The sequence below is a fragment of the Onychostoma macrolepis genome, chromosome 04 (assembly GCF_012432095.1).
Source record: "Onychostoma macrolepis isolate SWU-2019 chromosome 04, ASM1243209v1, whole genome shotgun sequence".
Taxonomy (NCBI): domain Eukaryota; kingdom Metazoa; phylum Chordata; class Actinopteri; order Cypriniformes; family Cyprinidae; genus Onychostoma; species Onychostoma macrolepis.
The window spans coordinates 25,259,750-25,282,192 of NC_081158.1; the positions used below are offsets into that span (position 1 = coordinate 25,259,750).

General features: G+C 40.1%; 1 protein-coding gene across 1 annotated transcript in view; it reads left to right on the forward strand.

Annotated features, from left to right (window-relative positions):
* The window catches only part of plxna4 (plexin A4), a 220,393-nt gene that overhangs the window by 26,090 nt on the left and 171,860 nt on the right, over positions 1–22,443 (forward strand). Inside the window, 1 exon segment of the mRNA XM_058773276.1 lies at positions 5,761–5,943. Within this exon segment, the coding sequence (XP_058629259.1) occupies positions 5,761–5,943 (183 nt within the window).

Here is a 22,443-nt window from a genome sequence, read left to right on the forward strand (position 1 = left end):
CAACTCTGAATTGGAAAACATGCTAGCTTATCAGTCTGAAATACTGCAGTCCCTCTGAGATCTCTTGATTTTTCATTAACATGGATCCAGTTCCTCGCCAAGTTTCCTCTTTGGTGACGCTTTCTGGGAGAACCACTTTATGGGACGGTGTGACATGGTTTTAATCAGTCACTTGCACTGTGCACAGTGCATTTCCATTCATTAAAGTCTATCTCCAGCTTTATTGGCCTCAGTAATTACGTCTCCCATCGTAACTACTGCAGCAAAGGTCATAATCCATCATAAGATCGTTATCTCCTAATCAGACTAAACTCACTTTACATGTAGATGTGAAAAGGTTATGCGCTCCAGAACTTGTTGGATGTTTCTTTAGCAGTACGTCAATTTTAGCACCTTTTCTTCATTCGTTGGAGCCATCATAAACCTTATGTAGTTCTACACATGCGTGTACACGCATGTTGACATATAGGAATGTGTACTCAAGCACAGCTACAAACACTCTCAAGCGGCGAGCTGCGTTGCCGTTGTGTTGCTTCTGACTGTTGAGATCGCAGAAAACACAGTGTGCAGTATACCCTGCCTTCAGCATTTCATACATGCATGAATTTTTCATATCCATCCAACACATGACCTCAAACAATGGCTTAAGAACACACAAATGCAAACACAACCTCTTTCTTCATAAGTGCTGACATTTCACATCCCAGGGGTTTCATTGATCCACAAAGAATGATATTCGGTGACATCATTGACATCTGCTGAATGCGTTTTTGTCACTGAGCTTTACTCAACCAAATCAAACAAATGACTCTTTTCTGATTGGTCTCCTGAGCTTTGCATAAATGTTGTAATCGCAGAAATCTGACAGTTTCCATTTACTTCCGGTAGGTATTGCAGATGACTTTAAAAAAAAATTTTTTTACATGAATATGTTTAAAGCAGCTCGAGGAGGTGTAGAGCAGATGTGAGAAGGCTTCATAACTCATCTGCTTTTTAGATACCATCACAGATCTGTGAAAATCCTGTCCTGTGGCTGCATTTAGATGTTGAACTCTACTGTATATCTTCATGCCAGCGAAGTGCCATAAGATGGGATTTCAGGGTTTGATTTTTGTATTTTTAACTCTCATTTTGATATCTTTTGACAATTTCTTTGAAGCTCGTAGATTCAGTTGGAAGGAGTGATATTGCTCAGAAAAGGCCAATGTTGGATCAAATAATACTAGCAAAGTGCTTTCAAATGGAGGTCTTTGCTATGGAAGCGGAAGCTTGCCGAATCTCTTTCTTACCAAAAGGGTTCACAGTCATTAAGTCATTAAATGTCATTACGTGCAGATAGTTGTGCGATATTCATCACTCACATCTATTCACTCTCTCTTAGCTGAGTTCTCTAGTAAAGTCAGCACTGGGTAGAGGCCACAGCAGGATGGAAACCGAGATGATGAGGCCTTTAATTCAAAAGTGCGGTGTGAAAGACAAGCGTGGGAGAAGGGGAGGTACAGGAGGATGGAGTGTAGGGATGGGTGATAATGCTGAATACAGTGTTCAAGATTATTCAAGATCTCTCAATAAATTAAAAAATAAACGTTGCTGTCTGGTCATGCCTCCTCCCTACTTGTCAAGTTAAAAACAGTCCAAGTTTAAATTGTCTTGAAACTCTAGCTGTATTCACTTGATCTCTGTCAGGATCAGGGTTGGGCAACTCTGGCCCTCAAGATCCACTGTCCTGCAGAACTTAACTCTAACCCAAAGAAACAAAACACCTGAACAAGGTAATCATGGTCTTCAGGTTTACTAAAAAGTTACAGGCAGATGAGCTAAACTCCCTAACTAAACTAAAAAAAGTAGACCTTCAGGGCCAGAGATGCCACCCCCTGGTTTTCATGTTGGGTCAGGTGAACCCAAAATCAGCCTAATTATAAAACATTCAAGTAATTATTCAGGCAACCCACTAAACGGTTGAATTTGAAAATTCGTGGTTTTGTGCATCCATAATAGTGCCATTCAGGAGAACAGCGTAAAAGTTCATCTCTGTGGAGAGCCAGCGTGATTGTCTATCAATCGTTCAACCCTGCTAGAAACCATTAAGACAGAGCAAGTAGAGAATGCGCCTAATCAAATGCATAACGGACACAAAAACAACCTCTTAAATGCCGCAGGATTGTGTGAGCACAAGGATTGCCGTTCTCCGAGCTGATTGAGTGTTGATATAATTACATCGAACACGGAGCTGAGATTTGTGGGAAATAATGTCTTTGTTGCTAACAACAATCCCTGCATGAGATATTACTTGAGCATGAAAAGGAAAGACTCTGAAAGGGTAATTATATGACTGTGCAGAATTAGCTCTTGAAGAGCCGATTCATCATCTGAATGATGTACACTCGCAGCACTGATCAGGGTTTATTTGCATAAACTGTGCATTTTGATCAAACTGTGATCTATTAATAGCGCATTAAAATGTTTTGCGCCCTCTCAGCTAACAGTGAGGAATACAAAAGGCGTTTTGAACTAAAAAGTGTGTAGTTTGTGCCCTAGACCTGCAACCAGGGTTCCTTTTACTTCTGCCAGATGCTCAAGGTTAGTCCCCTATGTGCTCCGATTGGACAAAAAGACTTGGGGTGGGCTTTAAAAAAAAAAATTTTTAAAAAGCTTGGATTTCACTTGTTGTCTTACTATCCAGGGACACAGAGCTGCCTTTGTGTTGCAGGACGTAGCCAGGCAGCGAGCGGTCCGAATGACCTGATTCTGCTTCACCATTGTCTGGAACCAGTTCAAATGAAAAAACTGCACCTGCGCCGATCCAGAAGCTTTTAGTTGTGCTCCTCAAACCATTCCCCCCCCTCCTCCTTTACACCTTCAGATGCGCAGCGTGAAATTGCCAATAATGCAGCAGCTTGTTCGTGCGCTTCGCGCTGAGAGCGAGCGAGGTAGTCGTAGACGAAAAGAAGGCATAAAAGGCAGAGAAATGGAGCACATGAGGAAGTAGAGGAGGGTGGCAGGCAGGGCGCCCCCTCTCGCGCATGGAGCGTTGAGAGATGTTATTTACATCGGGATGGGGAGAGAGAGAGGAAATGTCATGTTTATGTGGCTAGGTAATGAAAACGTGTCTGCTTCCTGAAAGGTTGACAGACAGGAAGCCTATTTCATTAGATTGCAGCACATAGGGTCTGATTGGCATGTTGTTCACCTTGCCAGAAATATCGTGGCATATGCCAATGAGAAGACGTTGAGACACATGCTCCATCCCCCCCCAAGTCTGTGTCACAGGCATATGCGCCCTGCCATGCAAAGGCCTGGGCTTTCTGATAAAATATCCGCAATGCCAAAAGGCATTAGTCTGTGTCACAGCTATGACTGTCATTGTGTTTATTCTTAGCACAGTTTTCTTAACCTCAGGTGGCAAGTCTTTGTAGCTGTTGCTACCAGTCTGCTGCGTTGGGCCTTTACACATTTTGACCCGTGTAAGCAGGATGAAGGGTGCTGGAGGCCGTGATTGCGGTCGAGTTTTATTTTTATTTGCGTGTGTAAGCAGGTGCGCACGTAGAAGCAGGTTGCTGCTGCCTCAACAACCCACGATGATTCATGGCCCCCGATATGGACAGGAGACATCTGCAGAAAGACTAACACTGCAGAAAACAGATCTTTCATGTAGCTGCGGCTTTCTAACAAGAGCCGTGCTCTAGAAATGAGCACCATTACTCTGGGCTGGCATTGGCGAGCCGAGCGGCACGCAGGCTTTGGCTGACAGCAGAACATTTCTAAAGGTCAGACATCTGCGGAGAGAGAGAGAGGGGAAAAAACATATACGACGTTGAACATTTCCCTGTTCTCTCTCCCTCTCTACTCTCTCCTTCATTTCTCTATTTATTCTTCGTTCCGGCTTGTATTGAGTGAACTGAGAATTGAGTGCGGTGTTCTCTATCGATTTGGCCGATCACTCATAAACCGCCATTTTAGAGAGACGGCCCCTGTCTTCCATTTGCTTAATGAAGGGTCTTGTAGCTCCTGACCGCTGACAAATAGACATTTGCTATATTGCATGTAAAGACCCATCCGGTCACTTGATTGATCGCGTCGCTCCGAGGTTGGTCCGATTTGCTGCTCCGGTAAGGATTTGTCCCTTGGCCTGCAATGGATTTTCAAACAACATTAGCTAAGAGTCGTTGTTATAAAGATAAATGCCACTTCAGAAGTAATATAACTGTCATCAAGGGAGTATGTACATTATATCAGTACATACACAAAGAGTCTGTGAGTGATAATGTACATCCAGATGCTTCCTCTCACAACCTGGGCATCATTCAGGATTGCCCTTCGCCTACTTCATCACTGGGGACTGTGCTGTGGGTTGGTGCCTGGGGGCAAAACGCAGCTCAAGCTGTCTCGTATTTTATGATCCAATTGAGAGTATATGCCATTAAAAACTGAAATATTAATGCTAATAAAGCAGTTTGAGACACCTGTTAGGCTGCTTAATGATGGACAATTATGGGTCATGCTTTCAGAGTGAAATTAGACCTTTTAAAGTGCCTTACATCATTGTGTAGGTCAGACTATTATAGATGATACACAAACAGTGGAGGTTTTTGTAGTACATACATGTAGGTTTACATGAGATATTGAAATTTTCTTTCTTTTTTTTTGGATGCTGCGGCTGATCCGTTTTTCTGACGTTTTACCGAATAAAAGAACATCATTTAAGGTTTTATGATGTTGCAGTATGCATTATATCTGTGTAAGGTCAAATTTTATTCTAAATTTTCCCTAATTTTGCACAATGCGTTAACAGAAAATGTTGCTGATTTTTCTTTTAGAGCAAGTTACTCAATTTTGATAGATACTGGGAGTTTTTTTTCTTTAGAATAACATGAGTAATTGTTCACATTTAGTGAACAATTAGAAGGAATGCGTGTTCAAGTTAAATTAAATTGTTTTATTTTTTCTTTTGTTCTGAAAAGATAAAGAATTTTAAATGAATCAATTTGCATAATACAAAAAATCAGTTTAAATTAACATTCAAACTTTTTTTTTTTCTGAGCAGGCCTTATCAGAGCCTGAGGAGACACTCATGAATGAATTAAAGGCTGTGAGCGTATCATATTTGGCAGCGCTTGAGAAGTGTTATGGTTTCATGCCCTCAATGAGTCAAAGCCCTGGGCATCATTAATCATGCTTTCGATTTGTTTGACATTTTATCCTGAGGTCTGTGCAGCTGTTTCAATGGATGCCGTTGTTTCCAAAGCCCTCGCAACAGACTGAAATATGGAAGCATTAACAAATTATTATTTCTATATCAGAAGCTGTAAATCACTCCATTCTGGCTGACACTGGCAACTTTCCCAGCCATATGTTACGTGTCACAAAGTCGCACGGCATTACCTGAAATGCCATATTTAAAAGATGTTTTTTAAGATGCTTTTCCACCTGAAATGATAAATGCACTTGGTCTTATATCAGATAAACCTCACAACCCCGTTTTAGATATGACTGGCTGAATTGTTGCTAAGTAGTGACAATGATGTATCTGCTGTGAAGCTGCCTTGCAAATGGTCCAGTAAACATGTATGTTGCATCATAAACTAGTCAAAGGAAAACAGAAATGGCTTTGTCTGCAACATTTGTAGCATTTTCCATATCCTTGCTAATGTTCATCACATTTCTCTATTAAACTAGAACTGACTCCAGTTAGTTGACTAGTCTCATGCAGATCTACTCTAAATAGATGAATTAAACATTATTTATCGTTCTCCTTTCTAGCTTCTCACCATCGACGACAACTTCTGTGGTCTGGATATGAACGCCCCACTCGGCGTCTCGGAGATGGTTCGTGGAATTCCACTGTTCTCCGAATCCAATGACAAAATGACATCGGTTATCGCCTACGTGTACAAGAACCACTCTCTGGCCTTTGTGGGGACCAAAGGCGGTCGTCTGAAAAAGGTAGGACTCATGTTTCTTTTGCAGGAGAGTGAGAAACCACGAAGTTGACTGATCCAAGGATTGCATCGCAGCTGTGCGCTCCTAAAAAGCCTCAGAGGTCTAGCGAGTCTTGCATAGTAATTGCTGACATTGCCGATTTTATGACACGTGAGAAGATCAGAGCGTGGTCCACTACATTCCGCTCTGTAAGAACGTTAGATCCAGCGAGTTTTGCAACCGCGGTCATGCTCGGCAGTCTTCTGCCGTTGTGTTTGACGCACGTAGAGAGGAACGGTTGGTAAACGGCGCAGGCAGAGAGGGCCATGGGAATCCCTGCACAGGCAGAGGCTGTCGGGGGTAATTGGATGATGCGGTGCAGGGGCTTTCGGCCCGGTACCCTCTTCTCTGACTGTGCCTCAGAGGAGCCGTGTCTGAGACGAATCCAAGGGCCAGCCAGACACTGCACAGAGCAGAAAATAACATTAAAAGAGAGAGAGAGCAGGACAGCAAGGGAGGGAAAGACAGACCGAGAAGGAGAGAGAGAATGAGAATATCATTTTTCTCTTTTTCTCAAGTGCTAAACCTCCAGGGTGTTGACGTTACAGACGGGCAAATCTTTGCCAAAAGGCAGGATTCCAATTTGACGCATTCTTGTTATTGTGGTGGTGTGTTTTGTAGTTGGATCTGGTTGTGGATGAAAATCCGTGGCATAACAGACTAGTCTTTTCCCAAAAATTTCATCCCTGAAGAAGGAAGGAGAGGAGCCATTTTGGTGATGTAAACGCTTTTCTGAATTAGTGCCCACACCAATGCATGATAATGTTGTTTATTATGAGTGCATGTACACTACCAGTCAAAAGTGTTTGAACAGTAAGATTTTTAATGTTTTTTTGAACAAGTCTCTTCTGCTCACCAAGCCTGCATTTATCTGATCTAAAGTACAGCAAAAACAGTACATTTTTAATGTTTTTACTGTTTAAAATAACCATTTTCTATTTGAATATGTTTTAAAAATGTAATGTATTCCTGTGATTTCAAAGCTGAATTTTTTGCATTATCACTCTAGTCACATTATCCTTCAGAAATCATTCTGAAATAAAAATCTCTTGTAGCATTATAAATGTCTTTATCATCAGCTTTTGAATGGTATAGTGTGTAATGTTACAAAAGCTTTTTATTTCAGATAAATGCTGATCTTTGGATCTTTCTATTCAAAGAATCCTGACAAAATGTATTCAGCTGTTTTAAATATTGATGATAATAATAATTATAAAAAATGTTTCTTGAACAGCAAATCAGCATATTAGAATGATTTCTGAAGGATCATGTGACACTGAAGACTGGAGGAATGACGCTGAAAATTTTGCTTTGATCACAGGAATAAATTACATTTTAGAATATATTAAAATAGAAAGCAGTTATTTTAAATAGTAAAAATATTTCACAATATTACTGCTTTTGCTGTATTTTAGATCAATTAAATGCAGGCCTGGTGAGCAGAAGAGAATTCTTTTAAAAAAAATACATTAAAAAACCTTATAAAACTTTATAGTTATTTTAATAGTTATCTTCCTTGGTGTGAATGGGCCTTTAGCCACTTAATTAGACATGCTTCTTTTTCAAACTGCATCCAGAAATATACTTTTGAGACTAATGTAATTGGAGATGGAGCACTGATGCATCAAGACAACTCAGTGATGCCTTTTAGGTAATAAGGATGTTTTCTGAGAGCCATTCCAATAAAAAATCCATGTCTTGTTAGAGACTATAATTGACGAAATGACACAGACACCAAATTGCAGATACGAACAAAAGTGTGCAGCCAAATAAATCTCCAGGGAACAGACAGACAACACAGTGACGTTCTCTTTCAGGCAGACGGACAAACATAGCCATGCACACACACACAGAAACCTTTTAGTTGCCATTTCGGTGATTGCAGATCTCTGCTGGAAAACAGCAGATGATGTCACTGTTGCCTTTTAGACAAAACAAGAAAATAGTCCGCACTGGCAGTCATTAATCAATGAAAATGAGTTTATTACCCTTTTGCATGGTGATTTATAGGCCACCAGCACGTCACACTCAGTAAATGGTTTACTAGCTAAAGACGAGCTCATCATGAAAAGTAAATATTATCTGGAGCAACTCTGATCATTCATGAGATAGATGTACGGGAACTTGGCGGGAAATAAAGAGACTCCATAAAATCAGAATTAGAGTTTTGTGGCTTTTGATGCATGTTGGTTAGTTTTGGCATTTACATGCTAATGAACTCTAAAATTTATAAATTTACAGTCTTTTTATTCTGGGAAATTGGAGCAATAAGGCAAATCATTCATCATTCACCGGATTTTTGTCCAGTCTCTAGAATGAGAATGTTTCTACTAAAACCTAGTAAGCTTTTGGCTATTGAAAAATTGAATTGTACCTTCCCAAATTTTGTTTTAATTGTAAATACATAAGCACATGCTTAGAAAAGGAAAACTGCTCATCAGGCGACTTCATTGGGTTCTTAAGTGGCTTGTTTCAACAGTACAGTGGAATGGAAAAACGACAACATTGTAGATAATGTAGACCTGTTGAGACTAGAAAGTTCTGAGATATGTCTCTCTTTTGTGTGCATGTTGCCATGTTTGATTGTTTTCATTTAATGCGGTATTTTCTGTATGTAAATGTTAGTATTAGGATTACTTGGGTGGAACACGACAGCAGAATCCCCACCAGGTATTCATTTTAAATTTGTACAGGATAATCCAAGGCTTACAGCATTCAGCATGGCTGTGGTTCTCTAACTGTAGTTAGCGTTCTCAGTGTGATTGACTCCGAAAGGAGGTGCAATGGCAGAATGTTCTGTGTCTCACCGCGTTAAAAGAAAGAGCTGTAGCCAAACCCCAGAGAGAAGCAGTAAACAACTTCTAAACCCTCCAGAGAATATCACACAGACACATTTTTTTGACATGCGCGCGCACACACACACACACACACACACACACGGCCATCAGCATAAAAAGCACAGAGCTGAAAACACGAAATTGCTGCGTTTGCTGCAGCAGTTGTTCAGCACCCCTGGCACTGCAGCGGACCCCCAGACCAGATGTGGTTTTGGGACTTTGGAACCTCTTTGTCCCTTCTTGCTCCCTTGTTCTTCATTCATCCACTCACTCATCTCTATCTCCCTCTCCCATATGTCTCTCTCTTTTTTTTAATATGTACCTAGTGCAAATAAAGGAATTTATGCTTTAAATTTATTTAGATTTACATTATATGAATTAAAAGATATTTTGTAATTTTATTTTGTGTGTGCATGCATATATATATATGTATATATATGTATATATATGTATATATATGTATATATATGTATATATATGTATATATGTATATATATGTATATATATGTGTATATATATGTGTATATATATGTATATATATGTGTATATATATGTGTATATATATATGTGTATATATATGTGTATATATATATATATGTGTATATATATATGTATATATATATATATATATATATATATATATATATATATATATATATATATATATATATATATATATATATATATATATATATATATATATATATATATATATGTGTATATGTGTATTATATATACAAATTTTGATATAAGCTTTATATATATATATATATATATATATATATACTACAAAGTACTACAAAGAATACTGTTACTCAGGAAGTTGAAATTGGACAAAATGCTTATTTTGTTGTGCCAAAAATCATGTTGTGTAATAATAACTGTTTCCTAATTCTTAATAACTTGCAGGACTTCAATCAGTAACGTGGCCACCACATATGATTTTACACGTTGGCTTTAAGCTCTCCAATCCTTTTAGTTCTTCTCATTGGCATCTACGTTATCCTTTCAAAAACCCCTCATGATGCCTTTCAGTGTTTACGTATAATAAATAGGCCATATGGCTGAGGCCTCAATCCTCTCCTTTGGCCGGTAGCTATGTCAAAAAGGGTGAAATTAAACCTATTAATTGTGGTCAGCGCATCCGTGTCGAGCCAGGGGTGAAGTCGACAGGCTTCTAATCCTTTCGCATGAGGCATTCGCGGCGGCCCGCTTCACGCAGACCAGGAGGGCCGGATAAGCTCCCCCGCCCGCACCCCCCGCCGAGGTGATAATGCATCCAGTAGGCCCACTCGCCGCTGAGAGAACCTCAGCTACTCACTCAATACAATGAGCAGCTAACCTTGAAGCAGACCTGGCACAGGAAGTCTGGCTGACAGCGCCCTGTGTGAAGGACAGAGGGGAAAGTGTGTGCCTGTGTGTAGATGGGTCGAAGTGTGTGCGTTATCTGATGAGGTTCTGTGCATTTAGCCATGAGGTGTGCACTGAAGTGAATTCTTCGGCCCTTGGAGACGCCACTGAGGAGATGCACAGTTCAAAGGGCGCGATTCAGACACTGTAAAATTGTTCAGGCAGTGGAGACGGGTTGTTTCAGGATGACGGCTCAGATTGCAGGTTGTCGATGGTGATGGCTGGTGGAAAAGGCTTCAATTTGTCTATGAATGGTAGATGGTGGTGGGGAAAAGGTCACGTTATCCTTTAGACACGACTCTGCCTGTACGTTCTCCCCATCCTTCTGTATGGGGAAATAGACAGTTTTTTTTAGGCATGTCATTCCACATTTGTTTAAAACTAACAGACTTCTAAAAATATCAAATTTAAATAGAGTAAATTAATGGATAAATATATAAAAAAAATAAATAAAAAAAAAAGTAAATAAAATGTTATAAATATAAAATTGTCTGTTGTTGGATGACTAGTCAACTGGTTGACCACTGTGCCCCTTCCCTATTTTGTGTGCCCAAACCCAGTGGGTTGGCTCGCATTTGTGCATGTGTGTGTGTGTGTGTTTGTTTGTTTGGACGCTCACCACAGATGCAGATTATTGAAATGATGTGAGAGAGCTGGAGCCACTGGAGCAGAGGATTAAGTGTTGAAATTTAATGATGAAATATGCTGCAGGACAGCGTGCTTTAGATGCAGGGGAAACCGCATGTGTGTGTGAGAGTGCATATGTGAATATGGGCATGTTGAGTGTGTGCGTGTCCTTGTATACAACAGTTTTATCACTCTCTCTGCAGCTGCTTATGCCAAACCCCAGAGGAAAACACAGTGGTTTCGAGTCGGGCCTTTCTGTAGAGAAACGGAGCAGCCCTATAGAGAAACACCCAGTGTGAAAATACACAACTCATTTGTAAGAGACACTTCAATATGTGTGTGTCCTGAATACGCCTGTGATGACAGCAAAACTTAGGCCTCTTCCCATGCTTATGAATCTATGGGAGGGTTGCCATGGCAGCCAGCTCTCTCTCGCCTGCCGTGTGTTGTTGCAATAGCTTCACTTATCAGAGAGAAAAGGACCATTTCCTGTCGTGCGACAACAACCCAATCTAGTGATCAGATGTTAGCCACATCTATCAGACTTCTGTTATATACATCAGTCTGCTTTGGACCAACTTATCACATTCAGACAATCATAAGAAAACAATTTCTCAATATTTTGGGTGCTTGGTAAAGCTAGCATTGCTGTTATGTTCAAATTATAGTAGTATATCTCAAAATAGTTGTCTTTTGTTTTCCTGAGGCTGACGTGGTTTCAGTGTCCACACCATAACGTGTTGGTACAGCCCCTACTGTCTGTCTTATTGCCCACAAACCTTTTCTCGCTCTCGCTCATGCTCTGTGTCTGTTTCAGTTTTAATGACTTGTTTGTGCAGTTTTTGAGGCGAGTTTAGCTGCAGTTGGTCTGTTCTGAGGCAGAGCTGGAAACCTTTGCTGTGGTTGTTTTGTGGGCAAAGCTTGCAAATGGCAAATGAGAAGTGAGGCGCAATAATGACCTGGGAGCGGTCTGAGATCCACACCGCCGACAACATGCTGGCCTGTTAGTGTATCTGGGGTCAGATACGCGCACACACCACTCTCTTCTTGCTAGGCTTGTTATTCACCTACAGCCTCAGAAAAGACAGGGCACATGGAGGAGAGAAGCTAACACAGAGAAATAGGTGGATGCATCCTCACCTTTTCATTCTGGGGGAAAAAACAGTCAGTGACCTCCAGAAAGCCTTCCTAAAGCTGCCATGGCATCGGCATGTAACGTCACGTCTAATGATCTTGAACAAATTCAAGTGAGCTTTAGAGATAAGAAAATGAATATTTAATTACTGCAGTGCTTATTTCTCTGAATAATTTGAATTGAAAAGTGATATTTAGAAATTACTTTCAACAACTCTGTCTAGTTACATGTAGTGCATTTGAATTAATAACTTTATCATCCTGCTAAGTACTGAAAAGTATGTATACTACCATTGGAAAGTTTGGGATCATTTGAGATTGTTTAATATTTTGAAAAAAGTCCTTTGAGGTTAATAATTTATTTGATATTTTTAATTAATTTTAAAATGTCATTCATTCCATTTCTCCAATCTCCAGTGTCACATCCTTCAGAAATCATTCTAATATGGTGATTTGGTGTGTTTTTGTTAATTATTAGCATGGTTTGAAAGAGTTGTGCCGCTTAATGTTTGTGTAGAAACCGTGGTTTCTTTGAATAGAGAGTTCAATAAATGTATTTACTGTTATTTTTGAACAATTTAGTGCATTCTTGTTGAATAAAAAAATTTGGTAGCACTTTAGTATAGGGACCAATTCTCACTATTAAGTAGTTGCTTATTAGCATGCCTATTATTAACATATTGACTGTTCATTAGTACTTATAAAGCACATATTCTGCACAACCATATTCTACATCCCTAATCCTACCCAATACCTAAAGTTAACAACTACCTTACTAACTATTAATAAGCAGCAAATTAGGAGTTTATTGATGCAAAAGTCGTAGTTAATGGTTTGTTAATAGCAAGAATTAAAATAACTTCAAATAAAGTGTAACCAAAAATTCTTAATCTTACTAACCCCAAACTTTTGAAAGGTAGTGTATGCCACCTCATACTTGAAATACATTGGCTAAGCATTCACATCCATGTTTGTGTACCTGTGTAGAATATGATCCTGGCGTAAGGATGTCTTTTAGATCTTTATCAGTGAGAGGGAGGGAGAGGGAGAGAGAGAGAGAGAGTGAGGTCTGAACTACAGTTTGAACACATTGTGTCTAAAAATAGCCATGACACGTCATGCATTTGATGCGTGTCTATTTATAGTGTAGCCCTGTTTGGTCTACCTCTCCTCTGAGTCCTCTATAATTGATAAAGCCTGTTTGCAGCTCAGCGGGGTGACCGTGCACATGGCTTCTTCTGTTACATCACTGATTACATGCAGCGTAGATGGAGCAGAGCATCATGGGACATGTAGTCATTGTGTTATTCATTATGTGCTTGTCTTTATTATTAATACGCTGGTTTTCTGTCTTGTAAGTACAAATAAATCATACTCAAGTCTCCTCATGTAGGAAATTTTGAGTGCAACAAAGACATTTTACCCTGACCGTTTTAAATTCAGCATATATTAGCCACAGTTCTACATTTGTGAAATTCTTGGATATTTTCTGAAAGGAAGTGAGAAATCAAAGCTGACAGAGACACCAAAAGAGCGAGAAAGAGAGGGAGAGGGAAAGAGAATATTCCTGACTGTGCTCATTCATGAGGAGGGTTATTCATCCCGAGGTGAAGCGAATGCCAGAGCTCTGTAATCATACAGCAGTAATGGAGGATACGGGCTCCGCTCTACCATTCAGCGCCAGTTAAAGATATGCGGGGCTTAGATTACCATGTCTATTTTAGCTGGGCTGCATAGTGTCTGTGGAAGGGGTTATTCTTTGCATTTGTGTGTGAATAACAGGCATTGTGGGATGTGTGGATGTGGCAGCGTTAAAGGGATATTTCACCAGAAAATAAATTCTGTCATCATTTACTCACCCTCAAATTGTTCCAAGCCTGTATGAATTCATTCTGTTGAAGAGGAAAGAAGGAAAGAAGAACCAAAGAGTAACCAAACAGTTGACGGTAGCTACCATGGCTACCATCACCTGTTTGGTTACCAATTTTTCAAAAATCTACTTTTGTGTTTAACCGAGGAAAGAAACAGGTTTGGAACAACTTGTGTAAGTAAATGGTGACCATTTTTTTTGCTCCTTTTTGGTTGAACTATCCCTTTAAAGATGTAATTGTACAGTAGCTTGAATTTGTTAAGCTAGAAGGCTTCACCAATGGTTCTTAAATGGGTTTGTTTCAGGACCCAAGACCACAAGTGATGGTCATTGTTTTATTTTGACATGTTTGATTGTTTGATATGCCTTTTCCACTATTGCATGCTACAGTATACTTGTTGGAAAAGCGGTACTATATTAGAGATGGCTGATTGTCATGCTACTGAAAAATTACATTAGCAGGACCACTGGCTTTATTGCAATATTCCCCAATGCTGGAATGTGGGCGTGCTCATCTGGGTGTGTTTATTCACATATTCTCTCAAATCAGTCCTCCAAACGCCATGACTGTCCCGCTTTCTTTTCTCTCCTGCCATAATTAGCATGTCTGGATGCATCCTCTGAAAGTCCAGAAGCCTCTAGTATTTTATGAGAAGTCCTATTGAAGCATTATGAGCCAGACTTCTCCTTTTAAACAGCTATAACCAGACCATTAAGACTGCCGTAAAACGGCCCAAATGCCCTGGTGAAGATGGCCGCGTACAAATGGCAGCTTCGGATACCAGAGCTTCTCAGAACTAATGGACAACTGTCTGTTAGAACCATCTCTCTCTTTTTCAACAGTCTCTGAACTCTTACAGATAATCAAACTGTCATGAACCATAAGGAACAGTTGTGTGAGAATTAAAATGAACCTATGAGATGTAGTCTGCTGTATGATGATGAATTTTAGAAAATGGAAAAGCAATGTTTATTGAGCCTCTGATTTTTTCAGAATGAATTACTGTATGTGAAGTAGTATGCATTATGCAACAATTTCTTTCATGCAGTATTTTGCACTTGTACAAAAATGACCTAAATATAAAAAAATTTGAATTCAAGATACTTTGTTCAATACAATAAAAGTCAGTGGAATCCAAAACAACATTTGATCCCATTGACTTTTTTACACACACAAACACTGAGACATTTGTCAAAATCTCCTTTATTTACTCACCCTCATGTCCCACAAAAAAATGCGATGACAGAAGTTTTTTGGGGTGAACTATCCCATTAAGGAGTTAATAATCATGGCTGATTTTACATACAGATCATTTATTATGTTAGACATGGATGATCAAGTTTAGTGCATTGCATAAGCAACTGCATAAAACCCATAAATCACCAGTGGAAGTGTAATTTCCCATAAATCACCACCATAATCACTCCTGCCGGTCACGTTTGCCTATTGCACAGGGACTACATCCTGTCCAAACAGGCTTAGAACTTCAATATCTTTATTCTTGTTTGTACTCCGTAATGTCTTGTAAAGTGTATTACTCTGTGAGCAGACAACCTTACCAAGCTCAGGCCTCATGTTCAAAAGATACTACTGTTCGGTTTAATCAACTCGGTTTGATCTGATCCATGCGCAGGCGATGTCCAATCAACTGTGTGTGCGAGTGACAGAGTTTGTCAACATGCTCTTAAGCCTGCGGAAGCAGTAAGTGTGTAAGATGTTGAGGGAATGATTAGAATCAGACATGCTGAGGCGCCACTCCTTTCAGCCAGATAGGAACTCCTTGATTCTACATTAATTACTCTGTGTAACAGACTGTGAACGTTCTCTTTCAAACGTTTAATTAAAACCAAAGTTGATCTTTAATTAAATAGTGTGGCGAAAGGTTATTCATATTCGTTCGGCAACTCCAAACTTCCATTGTTTTAATTAGTCTTCAAAACGTCTTTGTGTGCAAGGATGATGGTTGAGAGCAGTTGTTTAATAGTTGAAAGCAGAACCAGCATAAAGCGTTTGAGTAGAGGGGTTTAAATGTGTCAACATTTTTCCACTCGTTTTTTTATTCATCGTACACCTGTCATTTAAACGTGCAATAAAAACCCCAATAGGCTGCACAAGGATGTGGTTTTTACACAAGCACAATTCATTGCTTTGTCCCCTGAGTTTATGCTGCTTTGAACACTCAACTTTACAGTTACGTAACTCTCAATATGCGAGGCCTCCTTTGTTCAGCTGATTTGTGTTGCTTGAAACCGTAATGCATAAATTATGACCGGCATTGAACGTGTTGTGTTAGCATTGCGACAGAGAAATATCTGCTGTCCTGTTTAACCGCAGAGCCAGCTCTTTATCTTTTTCCTTTGTTCCTTCATCTTCATCTTCATTTCTTTTTCCTTTCTCTCTCTCCCTCTCCTCCTCCTCCTCGCTTTGTCTGATTTATGAGCCTTGGTCTTCACATGTCACTGTAACAGTGGAGGACATATTGCAGGTGAGCTTACATTAGCCAATCACAGCGCTCCCTCCGGTCTCAAGAGGTGACCGGTGCGACTCTCTGCTGTGGAAGCAGGAAAATGGGCTTCCTCACAACTGGGTCACTCATTTTATTCCCTTGACAATACAAGGCAGGAACAACCTAGAAAAGGTGCACAGCGAGTGTGTGTGTGTGTGTGTCTGCTGTTATAGAACTCCTTACTTTCTTTTCCCCCCATTTTGCCACTGTTTGTTGAATAAATATAATTTGCATATGAAAACGGTTACACTGAAACCATCGCACCTCCGTAAGTACATTTTTACATGCGCTGTAGCAGGAAGATGTACAAAATGATGCAGAAATTAGGACTCTCAGCACTCATTTCCTTCATTCCCTCCTTTTTCTCGTCCCTTCTTCCCCTGCCGACAGAACCATCACCCAAACCTTAATAAGTGGATTTTTATCTCGGCTACACCGTCTCTCCCAAAGGATTATGGGGCTTTTCACTACGCTCATGGAATGGTAATTACAGATCTTTGAGAGAAACACTTTCTATTCCAGCGGATGAGAGATACATGAGATGGGCTGCTCATTAGAGTTTGTACCCTGCGTTTGAATGCACATGAATTCATCATGCTGTGTCCTTTGTGTTTACTTAAAGGGTATAAAAGTGTATGTTGCTTGCAACTTTCCTTAGGGATACAGGAATAGGAAATCATGAAGATCATATAATCCATTGTACATGCATTATGGGAATTTCCATTAATCGTACCCTAACCTGTGAGAGTTGCATGTCTGTCCAGAGATGTTAATGAATAAAAAGCAAGTCACAAAGACTCCTTGGGATTGCTATGGGATTGCTATGGTTAGTAGCACAATAGAGCCTTGGACGATTAATTAGACAGAAGTTTTCATGTTCTCTGTGATATTTTACTGTTTAATTCAGCCTGCTGCTCATTTACTCAGTTTCACCAGGCTGAAGAAATAAGGTGCAGTCACATTTGTGAAATTTCTTTTTTATTCTGTTGTCAATAGTGTAGCGATGTCTGAAGCACAGTTCACTCTCAAGCCAAGCAGCTTTCTGTTAGTCTATCTGGTGAATTTGTATGACCATCTTGAACCCGTTGCGAAATATGCGTGGGGAAATCTTTCACACTTGGATTCCTATTAAAATAAGTGAATTTCGCCTGCAAAAATTCACAGAATAATGATAAACGTGACCATGCTTTTGAGATTCTGTGGACAGATCCTTGCAGTCTCTTTCTACTTCTCACATCTTACTAGAGTTCTGATCTTCGGTTTGTTCAGCCATAATAGCCAATGAATAATGATAGATCTGGGTTATCTTTTTCTCTGCAGTTGGATGTGCCCTTTTCAGTAAAAGGCAATGGAAAGGAATGTTTGAGAGAAGAATTTTTGTTGTGTTTTAATCAATGGTTTTCACCTAGCCGTGGATCACATAAAATGGCTTTTCATCCAGCTGGCCATCAGTAAATTTTGGCGCACTAACTGGTTGACAACTTTTCTAAATGATGTTTAAAAAGAGTAGTTAGTCGTATTGAGCATTTTTATGAAAATAAATATTAATGTCGAACAAGACACAGAGGCTTCACCCCCAAAAATACAAGGCATCATGGGGAAATGAAGTTTCAAGGGCGTTCAGATGAAAATATTTGAAGTCTTCGAGTTTTTATGCTGTTAACAAAAGAAACTGCTGACAGCCATTTTGCTTTCTCGAGTTTGTGTCCTAGTTTAGACAGTTTGTGTAATCGAGCAAATCTTTTCACTGAAAAGAAAATTTGAGGCTTAGTCATAAATGTTTAGCATTTTGTATATGTCATTGTCTTTCCCTCCTTAAAGAGATGTTCTGTGTTAGCTGAGCAAAAGCACCAGAGAAGGACCAGGGCAATTCTATTGAATTTGTCTCTAATTGGTTTCTGTTATTTCATTATAGCTGTTTAGTCTCAGCTGTTCGCCTGGCAAACCAACCGTTCGTTCACCGTAGACTTGTTCCTCAGTGGGCTATACCTCATGCTGACTCGTTGCAAGGCCTCATCTGTTTTTATACGGTAGGCTCTTAACACAAACACACGTTTCACTCTGTCACCGAGTCCTTCTGTTTACACCATTAAGGGAGCTGAGAATTGATGTAATCTTCTGCTGCAGAAGGTCTAATGGACCATATATGGTCTTCAGGCGTTCCCCCGAAGAGTCTTGCTGGTTCTTGTAACATGGCAGAACTCTGAGTACTTCTACACACTCAAATCTTTCGCACCTTTTCTAAACCTCTCAGCACTTCATTATTACCTCGATTTCTACAGCACATAATCATTATTGATATGTTTATGGGCTACTACAATCCTATTCTAGGTTAGCATATGGAACACAGCCAGATCTCTTGGGTTGATTAGGCAATAACCAAGAGATGGAGAGCGTTTTGGAGTGGTGGAGGGGGGGATTGGCATTAAGCCAAAAGGTTTGAGGACAGAAGCAGAAGCGAAAGGGGGGGCTCTCTTTAGAGAATAATTAATCTACATATTGTCTCTGTAGCATGTCGTTAAAAAAAAAAGCCCCACAGCATGACAGGGTGAAAAAAATTCTGAGTGCTTCACTCAAACCGACCTCACGCCTAAATGCTAACCTTGACCTGTTTCTTCATTGCACTTCAAAGCTAATATCGGGTTTAAATAACTCTCTACCCCATTGGCATCTGCTGAAATGTAGCTGGAGTGCTCCACTCACTTAGCACTTATCAGCGTTTAGCATTGCTTTATTGGCTCTGGGCTGCGCTGCACACTTGCTCCTGTTGTGTCATTAATTAATCTCAGCCTCTGTTCTGCGTGGCCCAGAGCAGAAGACACATGCCCGTTCTTTTTATTGTTTTAGCAAAGTGCTCTTCACGGCAGACCCTACTCGTCGACCCCCAATTTCCCCTTGCCCCTTGGATTGGCACTGACGCTCTTCTTATCAGGGGCAGACATGCATAATTGATTCAGGAATGAGGAGTGAAATTACGATGATCCACGGAAAACGCCGACTCAGACTGGCGGGACTATTTTGGGTTTGCCAGGCCGGAAACGGTCTCTCTACGGGTGTCTAACAGCTCACTTAACCTCAGGATGGTTTTCATGAACACAGGCTACTTGCCGCCTGGGCTTTCTACAGATTTGAAAAATACTTAAGTAAAAACAAAACCTGAAAATTTTAGTAAATTACCTCAATGAGCTTCAGGTTTGCTCAACAACAGCCAATTTGCTCTTAATCTTCTCAGTGGAGCCATCTGTTTGAAATAAAAAGGTCTTGTTACAGTCAGTGGTTTGATTCAGACACATGGTTTTGTATTATATTTTCTCCCTGTCTTTTGATATAACAGCATTACGCTTGTATTGTGTGTGGCAGAAACCCAATACGGGCTGGAAAGCAGTGAAGCGCTGGTGTTTTTATGAAACGCTATCCACTGTTTCGGCAGCTGAAGTATCTGTTTCCACACCTTCTACGGGCCACAATCGATGAGGCCGATCCATTTCTGTGGAGTTTGGTGTGTGGTGTTTTCCCCTGGCCATGGGTTAATGAATGGCCATTTTGCAGAGAGAGGGACTCTCTCTTGTCTCTCATCTCTGATCTGAGTGCTAGTAATGTCTCTCTCTCTCTCAGCTGATAGGCCATTCTCCATACACACAGCCACTCTCTCGGATGTCAGGAGCTTTCTGTTGCACAGTGAGCTAACGTGAATGTCCCAAATGGAACATAAAACAAGCAAGGTTTATTTTATTTTATTTGTTATTGCAGTTATTTTAATATTTTTTTTTTTTATATGTTTTGTTTTTGGAGCTTAATTTTTAATTGTTGGACACATTTATGCTTTTTTTGTTAGTAATTACTTAATGGTGGAATCGGCAACGTTTCAAGTTTAGTATAACATAATGCTGAGATACTGCATTGGTCTACAATTACATTAATTTAACAGGTATACTTTATGTAACAAAGGCATGTTGTTTTATGTGGATTGGTGCCACAACATGTGCATTAAAACCCTCAGATCTGTCCTCAGACTTTACCGCCATTAGCCTGTGTACTGCATGTGAGCTTGGCTTTTAGCTATATTAGAAACGTTTGTTTAGCCCATGGGAGTCCAGAGTTACAATCTCCTGTCTGCGTGCTGTCATAACACTTGAGCTGTTCTCACCTCATTTCTGAACGAGCTGCTGATTTATAGGTTTAGAGGTGAACTATGCAGCACATCATATTGTTAGAGAGAGGCCATTTATACATCGCTCCCTCTCGCTCTCTCACCTGTCCAACAGTATTGATTATGCTCTCCTTTTGAGCTCCCGTAGAGGTGATAGTGTGACCTTCCCAGCCATTCCATTAGCGGTATTACTATTCAGTCCAATTGCACTTTAGACTATAGACACACGCACACGCATGCTACCACACTCTTATGTCGCTTCTAATTCAGGTCTATATTACTAATGTTTCGATTGGAAAAGTTGAGGAAATGTCAAAATGAACAGGCGTCAAATGACTGTGATTAAATCAAAAACACTCCCTATGGGGCAAAGTGCCAAATTCCTTACAAGGGCTTGCGGCTGTTATTTACTGTGTTTGATAGCCATCTACTATTATACACTGATATATAATTTTCTCCCTGGGGGCTGCAGGGGTTCGATCTTGGCCCAGTATTAGACAAAACTGTGTTCATTTCTGAGTGCGTACTTCACTGTATAAAAATAGATAAGATTGCCTTTAGCAGGTTGTGTAAATAGTAAACTACGTATAGAGAGACTACATGTAGAGACTACACATAAATTCAAAACTTGTTTCATAGAGAAAGATTTGATGAAATCCATCATGGCAAGGCATTTTTCACAGAGAAATCCACATGAGAGACATGTTTTATTGTCAGGCTGATCACCTGTAAACACATGTGGCTCTGAGTGCAGGTAATAAATGTCACTCTGTGATATGGAGATGCGATCAAGCCGGGAGCAGAAACACACGAGATTGTAAAAAGAAGACAGACTATAAAAATGTACCTCCCCAGATGTCCTACTGTTTACGAAACCTCACATTTCCCACTACTAGTCTTTCAAAAGAGACACCCCACTGATCAAAACAAGGACGTCTCAGCCCCCAACCAGGGGTCGGGGTTAGAAAAGTTGATTAATCTGGCAGAGAGTGTAAATAGGATCATTACTCTGAGTTTAACATGGATATTGAATCTGTTTAGAGGGAGTGCAAAACAACACAAAAAAAAAAAAAAACAGCGTGGTTGGTGTTTAAATGCCACACACGTACACATGTTTTTCAGTGCTTTTTCCCCATTCTCTCGCCAGCGCTCGGTGCATCCTGCAGCCCCCGGTTGTGTCTCTAATTGGAGTGTGATATGAACTATGTCATTTGCTGTGATGTGATGTTGAATGGTGACAATAAAATGACATGGGTGGGTGTGAAGGGAAGAGTAATGGAGAGAGTGAAGAGAAACCGGAAGGACATGATTTGCTGATGGCTTTTTGTGTAGCTCGGGGGTTATGTGCCGAGTAAAATCTCTTAGACTGCCCACAATAGGCCTTCACTTGGGTTATGTTGTCGGCAAAGCCTAAAATCCTTCAATTTCTGTGCTGGGTGACTGCTATTTTGGATTTCTGAGGCTGATAACAGTAAGCACAGCATCTGGAGGTTTTCTGTCGTATTTTTTGCAGCGCATCCTTTGACTTCGATGTATCAATGAACCAAGCTGAGCTCCTTTAAAGGGATAGTTCATCCAAAAATGGAAATGCTGTCATGTACTCACCCTCATGACATTATTTACTGAAAATCTTTCACTGCACTGTAGCAAAAAAATGGCAGAATTAGGTCTGATGTCAAAGCTTGACCATGAGACACTTGAGAATCAATGATGACTAATGGTGTCAGTATGTTTTTTTTTTTTTGTAGCCTTTTATTACTTTTCAAGCTTGTATTATTATACTACAATATATTTTGGTTGGACTATGCTTCTAACAAATTGCAGTATAGGATAAAAAGGGAAATCATTTCCTTCACATGTCAACAAAACTGGCATATGTGACCGATGACTAGGTCGGTCAGACATTAAACCAACTGACCAGCTGTTTGT